This window comes from Chrysochloris asiatica, unplaced genomic scaffold (assembly GCF_000296735.1).
Source record: "Chrysochloris asiatica unplaced genomic scaffold, ChrAsi1.0 scaffold00079, whole genome shotgun sequence".
Taxonomy (NCBI): domain Eukaryota; kingdom Metazoa; phylum Chordata; class Mammalia; order Afrosoricida; family Chrysochloridae; genus Chrysochloris; species Chrysochloris asiatica.
The window spans coordinates 6,890,798-6,904,993 of record NW_006408597.1 but is presented as its reverse complement, the minus strand read 5'-3'; the positions used below and the strand labels follow the sequence as shown (position 1 = coordinate 6,904,993).

The following is a 14,196-nucleotide window of genomic DNA, read 5'->3' as shown; positions in this document are numbered from 1 at the left end:
GTATTCCCTGTATTAGAGCCCTGACATTTGTCCCTATTTTTCCATTGATGACCTTCTTATTTTGTGATTCACATTTAGGTCTTTAATCCATGTTGAGATGGTTTTTGTATAGGGCATGTGGTAAAGGGTCTTGTTTCAATCTTTTGCATATCGCTTTCCAGTTCTGCCAGCACCATCTGTAAAAGAGACTATCTCCTCCCCATGCACTATACCTAGGAACTTTGTCGAAAATCAGTTGGCTATATGTGGATGGGTTAATTTCTGGATTCTCAATTCTGTTCCATTGATCAATGTATCTTTCATTGTACCAATACCAGGCTCTTTGACCACCGTAGCTGTATAGTAGATTTTGAAATTGGGGAGTAACAGGTTTCCTATCTTGTTCTTTTTAAGCAGTGCTTTGCTTATCCTGGGTCTCTTTCCTTTCCTTATAAACTTTGTAATTGGCTTTTCCATCTCTTTGAAGAATATCACTGTAATCTGGATTGGGATTGCATTATATGTGTAAATTGCTTTGGGTTGTATTGACATTTTCACAATGTTGAGTCTTCCTATCCAGGAACATGGTATGTACTTCCACTTTTGTAAATCTCTTTTGGTTTCTTGTGTTGGTGTTTTGTAATTTTCTTTGTATAGGTCCTTTGTTTCTCTGGTTATATTTATTCCCAGATATTTCATCTTGGTAAATGGTATTGCTTTCCTAATGTCCTTTACAGCACTGTCATTGTTATTATAGAGGAATCCAACTGATTTTTGTATGTTGAACTTATACCCTGTCACTTTGCTGAATCTTCCAATGAGGTCTAGTAGCTTTTTTACTGAGTCTTTGGGGTTTTCTGTGTATCGGATCAAATCATCTGCAAATAGAGTTTCATTTCCTCTTTGCCAATTTGGATGCCTTTAATTTCCCTATCGTATCATATAGGGTTATGCACAACAGAACTATGTTCTGTAACTATGCTTGGGCCTATTGCTGCTGCCTCTGTGCCATTCCATCTCGCTGGAGGTCTTCCTTTCTTTGGGTGAACGTCCATTTTAGCAAGCATCACGTCTTTCTCTAGGAACTGAGAAAGGTCTTCCTTTCTTTGGGTGAACCTCCATTTTAGCAAGCATCACGTCTTTCTCTAGGTCCCTCCTGATAATGTGTCTGAAGTATGACAGATGAAATCTCACCATCTGGCTTCTAAATGAGCTGTACTTCTTCCAACACAGAATTTGTTAGTTCTTCTGGAAGTCCATGGAACTTTCAGCATTCTTCTCTAACACTACAACCCTAATGCATCAGTTATTCTACAGGTTTCCTTATACATTGTCCAACTTTCACTAGTGTATGAGGCTATTGAAAATACCATGATTTGGGTTATGTACACCTTAGTTCTCAAACTGACGTCTTTGCTCTTAAAAACTTTGAAAAGATCTTGTGCAGAAAATTTGCCTAGTGCAATAATACATTGTTTGATTTCTTGCCTGCTGTTTCCATGAGTGTTGATGGTAGAACCAAACAAAGTGAAGTCTTTGACAATTTTAATCTTTTCATTATTTATTAAGATGTTATTTATTGGTCCAGTTGTGAGTGTCTTAGTTTTCTTTACATTGAGGTGCAACCCATACTAATGGCTGTGGTCAGTAAGTATTTTAAGTACTCTTCACTTTGAGCAAGCAAGGTTGTATAATCTGCATATCACAGGTTGTTAATGGGTCTTCCTCCAGTTCTGATGTCATGTTTTTCATATAATCCAGTTTCTTGTATGGTGAGAGAATACCAATCTGATGTACACCTTTCCTGTGTGCATCAGATTTGTATTCTCTTTAAGCCATCCATTGTCCCCTTGTTTTGTTGGAACAGTTGCCTCATGGTCTAGGTATAGGTTCTTTATGAGAACAATTGAATGTTCTGGAATAGCCAATCTCTGCAATGTTATCTATAGTTTGTCATTATCCACACAATCGAAAGCCTTTGTGGAGTCAATAAAACAAAGGTAAACATTTTTCTGGTATTCTCTGTTTTCAGCCAATATCCATCTGACATTAACAATGACATCCCTCATTCCTTGGCCCTGTTTGAATGTAGCCTGAACCACTGGCAGCTCCGTGTCAATGTACTCTACTGTAGCCTCTTTTGAATTATCTTTAGGAAAATTTTTATTGCATGCAAAATTAATATCCAATGATTTCTGCATTCCAACCTGTCTTTGGAATGTGCACAAACATGGATCTCTTTCAGTCAATTGGCCAGGTAACTGTCTTCCAGACTTTTTTGGCTATTTGAATAGTCGAGTGAATATCTCCAGTGCTTCATCAGTCTGTAGAAAGATTTCAATTTACATTCCAGCAAGGAGCCTTCTTCTTTGCCAATGCCTTCAGTGAACCTTGGACTTCTTTCCTCAGGGCCACTGGATCTTGGTCATATGCTATCTCTTGAGATTGATGAACATTAACCATTTCTTTTTTGTACAGTGACTCTGTGTATACTTTAAATCTTTTTTTTTTTTAAATGCTGTCTGCATCATTCAATATTCTGCTGTAGACTCCTTCAGTATAACATGTCGAAACTTGGATTTTTTTCTTCAGTTCTTACAGCTTGAGAAATGTTGAGGGTTTTCTTCTCTTTTGGTTTTCTAACTCCAGATCTTTGTACATTTCATTATTTCGACTTTGTCTTCTGGAGCTACCCTTTGAAATTTTCTGCTCAGGTCTTTTACTTCCCTATTTCTTTTATTTGCTTTAGCATCTCTACACTGGAGATCAAGTTTCAGAGTCTCTTCTGACATCAATTTTCATTTTTTCCTTCTTTCTTTCCTTCTTAATGATCCTTTGCTTTCTGCCTGTATGATATGCTTGATGTCATCATCCTACAGCTCTTCTGGTCTTTGGTCAGTAGTGTGTAGTGCACCAAATCTCTTCTTGAGATTATCTCTGAATTCAACTGGGATACATTCAAGGTCATATTTTGGCTCTTATAGACTTGTTTTAATTTTCTTCAGATTCAGCCTGAATTTGCATTTGAGCAATTAATGGTCTATTCCACAGTCTTCCCATAGCTTTGTTTGGGCTGAAGATATAGGGCTTTTCCACCATCTCTTTCCACAGATGTGCTCAATTTGATTTCTGTATATTCCATCTGGTAAGGTCCATGTGGAAGAGTCCTGGTGTGGCACCGTAGGATAAGCACTGGACCACTAAAAGTGTTCAAATCCACCAGCTGCTGATTGCTTGGAAACCCTATACAGGATCGCTAAGAGGTGGCACCAAGTTGATGGCACTTAATAACAACAACACTATTGTGGAACTGTCTAGTTCTCTTTTTAATGTGGGTAGAGTTTGTTTTATTTTGGCACTCTTGTTAGGTGTGTAAATAATTATTATAGTTCTCTTAATGAGTTTTTCCTTATATGATCATTAAAAAATGGTTTTCCTTGTCTTTGGTGGATTTTACCCTAAAGTTTATTTTATCAGAGATTAATATTGCCATTCCTTCTCTCTTTTGGTTGCCAATTTGTTGGACATATTTTTCTAGCCTTTGATTTTTAGTTCATTTACATGTTTGTGTCTAAATTATGTCTCTTATAGGCAATATGAAGCCCTGGGGTGGCACTTTGAATTAATGTGCTGAACCACAAAGTTGGTTTGAACCATAATGTTGGCAGTTCAAGCTCACTAGCTGCTCCTTGGAAACCCTATATAAGGTTGCTATGAGTTGGAACCAACTTGATAGGACTTAACAACAATAATTTTGAAAAATGTATTGCTAGATTTTTTTTTCTTCATCCATTTTGCCATTTGAGTAGTACATTTATTCCATTTAAATTCAATATAATTATCAATAGGAATGAATATACTGTTATCATTTTGTTATGCAACAGCAACATGCAAGGCACCACAGTACAACAAACTGACCGATGAGTGGTGTTAGGTACTGTCAAGTCAATTCCAACTCATAGCAACCCTGCGTAGGGGTTTTGAGGTTGTAAATCTTTATGGGAACGGAAAGATTGAACTTCCTCCTGCAGAACAGCTAGTGGGTTTGAACTGCCAGTCTTGTGATTAGCAGTTCAATGCTTATCCTACAGAATAGGGAAGGGTAAGTAGTGTGAACTGTATATGATGGTTGTTGTTGTTATTAAATGCTGTCAGGTCGTTCTGAATCGTAGTGACTTTATATAGGGTTTCTAAGGAGCAGCTGTTGGGTTTGAACTGCTGACCTTGTGGTTAGCAGTCCAGTGCTTACCTGTAGTGCCACACCAGGAGTCTCCATATACAATGGTAGCCACAGCATTTTGATTAGGAGCAACTGCTTGCAGCTCCTAGTTTTGTGACTATATGGGACTTCTGGTAAAGCTCCCCAACAAAAACTCTCCCAAACCCTGGTATCAGGGACTGTTCCAAAGTAACTTCATCTTGGTTTGGGATGTATTTCTTTTTAACATGCAAATGTCTTAAGGAAGGTAAGGCTTTAGCTTTTTTTTAAGAGTTTGATAAGAAGAGAGCCCTTTTTTGCTCTGTAGGGTAAGCACTGAACTGTAAACCACAAGGTTGGCACTTCAAATCCATAAGCCATTCCTCAGAAACTTTATACAGGGTTGCTGTGAGTCAGAACTGACTTGACAGCACTTAACAATAACAAAGGAGGAAGGGAGGGAGAAAGAATGGTAATACAACAGGGTGAATCCCTGTGTAGTGCTGTGAGATAAGCACTGGACTATTAACTGCAAGGTCAACAGTTCAAATCCAACAGCTGGTCCTCAGAAACGCTATATAGGGTTGCTCTGAGTCAGCAACGTACAACTACAGCATATAACAGGGAATTTAAAGTTCCTTAACACCTGTACACATGCCCACCCCCAGTCTGAACCCAGAACTGAGTCTGTGGAGCGAATGAGCAACAAATACTGAATTGTTGTTATTGTTAAGTACCACTGAGTTGGTTCTGACTCAGACCTTGGATAGGGTTTCCAAGGAGTGGCTGATGGGTTTGAACTGCCAACCTTACAGTTTACAGTCCAGTGCAGGCTAGATTATAGGAATTGCTATTTGGTGGAATTCCTTGAAAAGACTGTCAAGTTGAGATCCCTTAAAGAGAAGGTAAAGAGAGGTGAGTCTCAGTATTGCCAGCACAGGAACGAAGCAAATAAATAAGTATGCAACAGAATTCACACGTGGACTTAAGTTAGTTGAAAGGATGCTTGTCTTCATGTAAAATTTTCCCTCTGAATAATGAATGTTCAGACCCTCCATCAGCTTTTTTACAATCCAGTGCTTGTGTTTCATGTGTCAGAGTCTCCTGGCATTGAAACCACAAGCTTGAAGCTAAAACACTACTTCCATTCTTGTGGGCCTCACAGCAACACTTGACATTTTTTGCTTGATTCTTAATGTTGAGAGTGTCGCTGCCCAGTGTACAGTCCTCAGGTTATAAATGTCCACCTTCTGGACAACTTCTACTTGCCCTTTAATGTTACATAAATTTGCCCTTACTTTGAGAAGATTAACTCATGAACCAGCCCGTGTTCACAACAATGTCTTCATCATAATAACCTTCACTTGTTGCATGTGCAACTTTTTTATGGTAGGAGTTAGGAGTCAGGGGTTAGGGTTGAGACTATTCTGACTAGATCTTGACTAGGCCTAGGACTTCATTTATTGTTAATTTCAGACTAGGGTTAGTGTTGCGGGTGAGGGGTGCACTAGGACTAGGATTAAGCTTTGATCTAGTTTTTACTATTACAGTTTGGGTGGTTTATTTATTTATTATTTATTTATGAACTCTATTTGCTTTCCTCTTTTTACCTCATGTTTTTATTGTTGCAGTCTTAAGAGGTCTGTTTGACATTATATCCTTCTATATCTGGGCTGAGTCTAGGTGATACAGTCATGGATGTTAGTCTCAGTTTGTTGTCAGCTATTATTGGTTCTCTGTCCAGAGAATGCCCTTTAGTATTTTTTGTGAGGTTGGTCTGGTTTTTGTGAATGTTTTTCATTTCTCTTTGTCTGAAAATGACCTGACTTCATCGTCATATTTGATGGACAGACAGTTTTGCTGGATATATGATTCTGGTTGGCTTTTTTTTTTAAGAGTTTTATATATGTCATTCCATTGTCTTCTTGCCTGCATGGTTTCTTCTGAGGTGTCAGAGCCTAGTCTTATTAGTTCTGTTTTTGTAGACAACTTTTCATTTTTCCTGAGCTGCCCCTTAAGATTCTTTCCTTGTCTTTGGTCTTGAAAACTTTGACTGTAATATGTGTTTGTATTTTTCTTGGGGGTCTGCCCTGTTTGGAATTCGTTCAACTTTGGAATGGCTAGCTTCTCATCTTTATTCAAACAACTCTTAAGACAATGTTCTCTATTGAGTTTTTTGTCTCTTCGTAGTCTGGAATCAATTCCTATCACATATAAATTATTCCTTGTGATAATGTCCCCTCTAAAACTTCGGACTTTTTGTTTTGTTATTTTTTTTCTGACTATTCATCTTGTTGATACGTGCCATTGAGTCAGTTCCAACCCATAGCGACCCTGTATAGGGTTTCTGAGGGTGGCTGGTTTGAACTGCTCGTGTTGTGGTTGGTCCAGCACGTTAACCTACAGCGCCATACCAGGATACTGACTGTTCACCTAGTAGATGAATATTAGGAGATTTTTCCTCAGGCTCTGTAATTCAGCCTTCCATCGATTTCATTTGTCTTTCTTTGCCTTTTCAGTGTATTACCTATTTCTGAAATCTTAGTGTTGATCTTCTAGCTTTCTAACTGCCTTTTTTTTTTTTTTCAATTACTTTGTTAGTTTCCTGATTTTTTTTTTCCCCCCATAATTTTGTCTGTTTTCCTGAATATCATCTTTCTCTTAACTCATTGACATTACCTAATTAGCAGTATTTTAAATTCCTTATCAGGTATTTCTAATTCCATTTCTGTTGTTTTGTTTTCTGACTCCATTTTGGTCACTTGTTTAAGGCACTCTGTCATGTTTATTTGTGTAAGCTGAAATTGTTTTCTCTGAGACACTGTGGTGTTGTATTTCTATTTAGGTGATTATTGGTGTGTTCTCAGGCATTCCCTACCTGTCTCCTGATGGGTGTGGTAGAGACTGGAAGTGTGAATACAGTTAGTTCTCTGTTCACTGCTTGTGTAGCACAGTTCAAGGTCGGAGCCCACACCTTCAGAAGCAGAGGTGCTATGCCAGGAGCCTGACCCCAGGCAGAGCAGAGTCTGTGCAGGAAGGGGTGCCACAGGCCTCTAGGCTGGCAAGGGTGGAGACTGGCCCTGTTATCTACTAGGAAGGCACTGTAACAAGGGCGAACTTCACCCCCTTGCTACCAACTTTAAGCCACATCCTGTGCCCACAGGCCACTGTTTCAACAGCCGCTCTCAAAAGCTTAAGATGGCTGTTCCTATTCAGCTTCCTCTTCCAGTCGGCATGCAGTCACCCCTCTCTGTCTTATAAATTCTGATGCTTAGGGTTCCAGGATCATCATCTTTATCTGTTTCACTCCTGTTATTTTTTGTTTTAGCTATAATTCATATGCCATGGCTTTTACTCCTTTACAGTGTCAGTGGCTTTTATGGGCAACTATCACCACTATCTAATGCCAGGACATTTTTATCATCCCCAAACGAAACTCGGTGCCCATTAGTGGTCACTCCCTATATCCTCATACCCACTACTACAACAGCAAATCTACTTTATATTCTATGGTTTTGTCTCTTCTGGACATTTTATATAAAATGAATCATATAATATGTGATCTTTTATATCTGGCTTCCTTCACTTAGTATACGTTTTCAAGGATTATCCTTTTGGTACTATAGGATAATGCAGTAGACTGCAAGGTCTGTTTGAATCACAAGGTTCAAACTCACCAGCCATTCCTCGAAACCCTATACAGGGTCGCTGTGAGTTGGAACCAACTCAATGGCACTTACCAACAACAAATATTCCATTTTATAGAAAAATTACATTTTGTTTATCCAGTCATCCATTGGATGGAAATTTGACTTTTCACTTTTAGGATACTGTTGTTAAGTGCCATCGAGTTAGTTCCGATCCATAGCAACCCTGTATAGGGTTTTCGAGAAGCAGTTGGTGAGCTTGAACTGGCAACCTTGTGGTTGATTCAAAGCACTTTGAAGTCCAGTGCAGTAGCCGCTGCAGCACCACACCAGTAAGTCATTCTGTTATGAACATTCACGTAAATGGTTTTACATGACCACGTTTTTAATTGTCTTGAGTATATACATAGGAGTGGAATTGCCATATCATATGATAACTCTGTGCTTAATTTTTGAAGAACTGCTAAACTGTCTCCCTTGGCAGCTGTACCATTTTACATGCCCACCAGCAGTATATGATGGTTTGCATTTCTCACACCCTTGCCAACGTTAGTTATTGTCTGCCTTTTTATTATAATGGGTGTGCAGTGATTGCTCACTGTGGTTTTGATTTGCATTTCCATAATGACTAAATACTGAGCTTATTGGTCATTTCAATCTCTTTTGAAGAAATGTGTGTTCCAGTTCTTGCCCACTTTAAATTGGGTTGTTTATCTTTATTGTTGAGCTATAAAAATTCTTTGTATCTATTCTGCATACACATTTCATTTGATATCATTTGTGAATATTGTCTTCCATTTTGCGGGTGCCTTTTTACTTTCTGGAGGGTATCATTTGAAGCAATTATCTTCTAATTTCATTTTTCGAATAACTTTTGAAGCCCCTCTTATAATCCAAGGTCATGAAGATTTATGTTTTCCTCTAAGAGTTTTATAGTGTTTAGCTGTATCATCTAGTCTTTGATTCATTTTGAGTTTGTTTCTGTTTTCATTTGGGGATTCAACTTCGTTCTTTTGCATGTGAATATTTAATTGTTCCAGTATCTTTAGTTCAAAAGATTTTCTTTCCCTGTTAATTGTCTTGGCACCTCAGTATACATTTTGCTTGAGTTCAAAGCATCCTTAGGAGAGGCAACACTCCTTAGAAAGCTGTCTGCTACAGAAATGTCAATTTGGAAGGGAAAGAAGATCTTTTTAGGATAAGTTTTATAGTCCGCAGGTCCTATTTATTCTTCTCCTACCCTATTTATTTTATTATTTTTTAAGGTTGTAGGGTAACTGGTATTTCTAGGAAACAAGACACATTTTAGTTACTAAGTCTACCTTTTCTGGAGTGATGTTGTGCTGTTCTCCCTCCTACTGTATATTGTCTTTTCCTCCCCACAAACTAATATGTGTCTATTAATCTATTCAGTGATTTTGTCTCCCCTTCACTCACTTCCCTGATAGCCATTGTGGGTGTGTGCGTAAAACTTTCCCTGACTTTTTGTAATAGTGGACATTTACAATATTTTTCCTTTTGTGATGGAATTATTTCACAATGTCCTCCCCATTCATTCATAGAAGGTGTTACATGATTCTTCACCCTTCTTTAGTGTTGAGTAGTATTCCATTGTGTGTATGTACTGTCGTTTGTTTATCTATTCATCTGTTGATGGACACTTAATGTTGTTTCTGGCTCTTCATTATTATAAATAATTCTGGATGAATATGGGTGTCCCTTTTTGCTTTAAGCCTAAAATACTGATGACATCTTAATGACAATTTTGTTTTTCTCTCAACAGTTACTCAATACTGTTGATACTTTAACATAAGTCAGATCATGAAAAGTGGTCTGTGATGCATGTCAGAGACTCTCTGCCATCCAGTCACAGTTTCCGTGGCACCTTCTACCCGAGTTCGATTTGTCATCATGGGAACTTCTGTGCCTATAGGGCCTCCATAACATGCCACATGGTTGTTTTCCTATGATTTTTTCCGCCTGGTGTTGAAGAAGCAAAGCCTGAGCTTAAGTCAATCCCATTTCCCTTTCAGTCCGAGAGCCACTACTCGAGCCACTCCAGTAGCAATACCCTGTCCAGCAATGCATCAAGCGCCCACAGTGACGAGAAGTGGTGTGATGGGGACCACACGGAGTCCGAGCTCAGCAGCTATAACTACCTGCAGGGCACCTCTGCGGACAGCGGCATCGACACCACCTCGTACGGCCCCTCCCTGGGGGCTGCTACATCCTCACCTCGCTCGGGGCCCGGCAAGGACAAAGTGGTCCCCCTGTGGCACAGCTCCAGCGAAGTGATCTCCTTAGCTGACCGGACTTTAGAGGCAGATAGCCACAGCATGGACCGGAAAGCTGAGTCTTCCCTGAGCTTGGATATACACAGTAAGAGCCAAGTAGGCTCAGGTCCTCTGACAAGGGAGAACAGCACTTTCAGTATCAACGATGCTGCTTCCCACACAAGGTAACCATCCTTCCATGCTGCCCCTCCTCAAAGTCGGGTCTCCTGGCCTCAGCCTTTGCTTTGCTCACTAATGTAGGCAGGAAGGAGGTCTTCCCTGCAATGAAAAGTCTTCTCAAGTATTTAATGCTTTTCGTCGCCAATCCCTGGGTGGTGCAAAGGCTTAAGTGCTCAACTACTAACCTTAAGGTTGGTGGCTCAAACCCCACCCAGCAGTGCCGCAGATGACAGGCCTGGCAATCAGCTTCTGTAAAGACACAAGGAAACCCTGTGGAGTCGCTGTAAGTTGGAGTTACCTCACAACACCAGGTCTTTGCCAGTAAAAGACGTAGTTCCACAATTTGGATATACTGTTTAGTCCCACAATGTGGATTATCTGCTTAGTCCACAATGCCGATATACTGCTTGGTCCACAAGGCTAATATAGTGCTTATAACTGTGAAACAAGTTTGCAGATTTAGTCTTTGTTAAGCTGTATTTAAATTTCTGACTTTTTTTTTAATTGCATACCAGAATTATTGTTGTTGTTACTGCTGTCAAGTTGGTCCCGACTCAGCAAGGAGTGGCTGGTGGGTTTGAACTGCTTACGTTGCTGTTAGCAGTCCAGTGCTTACATTACAGCATCATACCCAGAACTCCATACCAAAATTAGAAAGGAAAAATATGTCCTTTCAAGTTTGGCTTTCTGCCAGTGAGAATGTAGACTTGGCCTGTCATTTTGAAGATCTTTAAAAATAATATTGACCATGTTTTTAAAAGAAAGGGGTCTTTTCTAAGACTGAACACATCCTTACACAGTTGGCTGTCAGAGAACATCATCTATCCATGTTTGCGTGCTGATTTTTCCCCCCAGCAACTGGTTCCTGACAATAATGTATTGGGGAGGAGTCCAACAGAAAAGTATAGCTAAAATTAGACACTTCCCATCTACCTTTAAGAACAGAAAAGTACATATTCCCCAGTATCCTTGGAAATCATCCAGCTAGGCAAAATAAATGCTGTTTTTCATTTCCTGTTTTGGATTAAGCCTCAAATCCAAACTATGTTGAGGTTCTTCCTTTGAGGAAGGAACCTTTCCATCACTGTCATTTTAAGGCTTCTCCTTTGTCAGCCATTGATACAACTCACCTTGTGCTCTTTTGGGTCCTTTTTCTTGTTACTGCCTTAAAAAAATTATAAACAAGCTTAATTTCATTTTTATTTTCAAATGGGAGTCTAGGGAGTCCAGACACATAGTCTATCAGTAAGTCCTAGATAAGGCTAATGGGAAAGAGCGTCCTCTACTTCATTTAGATCAGTAAGTCCTAGCTAAGGCTAATGGGAAAGAGCCTTAGATTTCAGTGTCCAGGCCCATCTTGTTTACTGGTAAGATGATCGAGCTTGCCATCATCATGTACGATCCCAAGCTGGCCCTATGGCACGAGGCACCTGCAGAGTTTCGTTCCTGGTGGCCACCCCCACATCATAGTAGTGACCACAGTTGTACCCCAGGATTATATTTAGAAGTAATCTCAAGACACTTGAGTAGTAGGTATCCAGTTAACTCCCCACAATTCAGAAAATAGAATGTTTGATTCAGGTGGTTAAGAGAAACCTTGGGAAGTCTTAGGAAAAGCAAAACAGAACGCTAAGGCATCAAATATATCAGTGTAATGCAGAAAGAGGGAGAACCCCAATGGGATAGACTGGCACAGTGGCAGCAACAGTGGGCTCGAGCGTAGCAATGATGCTCGTGAGGATGGCACAGGACCAGGCAGTGTTTCGCTCTGTTGTGCATAAGGTCACTATGAGTCAGTACCAACTTGATGGCACCTAACAACAACAATGCAAAATTATGACATTTGACTATAGATTGTGCATTGACTTATGACAATTTTCAAATCAGAATGGTGTCTCTTTGGCTTTGAGGTTTGACTTAACTCATTTCTTTGGTTTTCCATTTTTTTAATGTTCTTTAAAGGAGCATGTCTTTTTAGGAGTGATATTTCATCTGGAGCTATGTCTGTGGTGTAATTTGATGGCAGAAGAAAGTTGGTAGCATAAGGTTATGAAGAGTTGGGCCTCTGGGGGCAAAGCAAAAAGAATATGGCCCAGCAAATCCCATGGGTTCTCTGAAATTAGGCACAGACTCACAGTATCTAACTTTGCTGACTGGGACTGCCTGAAGGCCTCATTGGAGTCATCTAAATGTTCTGCTTCAGTCTGGCCATGCAGAAACCATTTAAATTATCCTTTAGAAATAAGTTACTAGAGAAGAAAAGAATGTGGCCTTCAGGGAGGATGGCAGGGCATCCCACTCACTGATAGGTTGAGTTGCAGTCTTTTCTAGACTCTGGTGAGCTTGGATGCTTCGTGATTTCAGTGCAGTCTGTTGATCTTGGCAGGATGAGTTGGATAACCAGAGATTTAGCAGCCTTCCTTTTCTGGAGCAAAAGAGGGCTCAGCCACCAAATGCACTTTGCTAGAGAAGCTAAAATCACTGCAAATTAGAGTGTGTGAGTCCTTTGAAGACAGGAACAGCAATTAATGTGGAGATCTCTTGACAGTACTTAACAAGAGCCTGTACCTGGGACTCGTTGAAAAAACCAAATTACAGTGATTAAGTTCCACCACATATTTCTGGCTGGGCTCTGTTCCTACACCCCTTTGCCCGCTGTCTCCCTGTTGATGATTATGCAGGTTTTTTTGTGGCACCCATGAAAACTGCATTAATGTAGGTTGTTAATTACATAGGCTTGTTACATTCAACGTCATTCAGAGAAGCCATACACACTAAAAAGTTCCAACCATCAAAAAATCTATTAATGTCTCTAAAATGTTGCTCCTTATAGTGTCCATGTATTTGATGTTAAGTATAAAAGTTTAAGGAGAGATTTTAATTTTTGTCGTAGTTGATGATTCCTTTTCAGCTCTTAAAATGATTTGGGGGTTCACGTAGAAGAGATGAAGATAGTTAAAATTTTAACATACTTTCACCAGTTGGTTTCTTTTTTTATTTTACTTTAAAGAATTCTAATCTTGCCAGGTAGGCCTCTTTAGTAAACATTGAGGAGCTCTAGTCTTGCTGAGGAATTGTATTGTCAGTGTAACCAGATTGAAAACCAGTTGCCATTGAGTTGATTCCAAGTCACAGCAGCCGCATTATAAAGCTGGAAACATTGCCTTATTAGGTACACATATAAGGCATAACAAAAGGTATCATGCCTTTTGTCCCATACTGAGTTGACCTGGTTTGTATATCTAAACTACAACACTCAGCCTTTTAGCCAGCCATCTGCTGTGTTAAAACCTGCTCTTGCTTCCTTTAGGCAGCTCCAGAGTTCTGTAGCTAATTAGTAAGTATGTATGTGATCACTTATAAATGTTTACTACCCTCCTGTAAAATCCTTCTGGGAATTCTCCTCAATATGCTCATCCTAAGTAGCGTAGTGGTTACGAGTTGGGCTGTTAATCTCAAGGTCAGCAGTTCAAAACTATCAGTGGTTCCGCAGGAGAAAGATGAGGCATTCTGCTCCCATAAAGATTTACAGCCTCAGAAACTCTATACAGGGTCACTATGGGTCGGAACTGACTTGATGGCACTTAACAACAGCAAGTACCTTGCATAGCTCAAGCTTCCGTGAGCCTAGTAGATGCTCAATGAATTCTAATTAATAAATTGATAAATGATTTCATCTTTAATGTTTCCATCCTCTACCTGATGTCTCAAAGCTCTTAGTATTAAATCAGTTTCAAAGTCTCATAAATCCGCAACTCCTGGTTCTTCTAGAAAACCACTACTACATTTCAAAATATATTTTTATATATGCCAATATTTGCACAGAACCATTGGGCTTTCATGTATACAAAGGCATCATACTGCATGACTTTTAATAAAGTCATGTTTGTGTCAGGTAAAAAAATGTGCACTGTATGGC

At 39.6% G+C, this 14,196-nt stretch overlaps 1 protein-coding gene across 4 annotated transcripts in view; it reads left to right on the top strand.

The window, feature by feature from the left end:
- Positions 1–14,196, top strand: part of SIPA1L1 (signal-induced proliferation-associated 1 like 1) — a 193,665-nt gene that overhangs the window by 153,114 nt on the left and 26,355 nt on the right. For all 4 annotated transcript variants that reach the window (XM_006865565.1, XM_006865563.1, XM_006865564.1 and 1 more), the window contains one exon: positions 9,858–10,282. In XM_006865565.1, the coding sequence (XP_006865627.1) occupies positions 9,858–10,282 (425 nt within the window). The remainder of the gene's footprint in view (positions 1–9,857; positions 10,283–14,196) is intronic.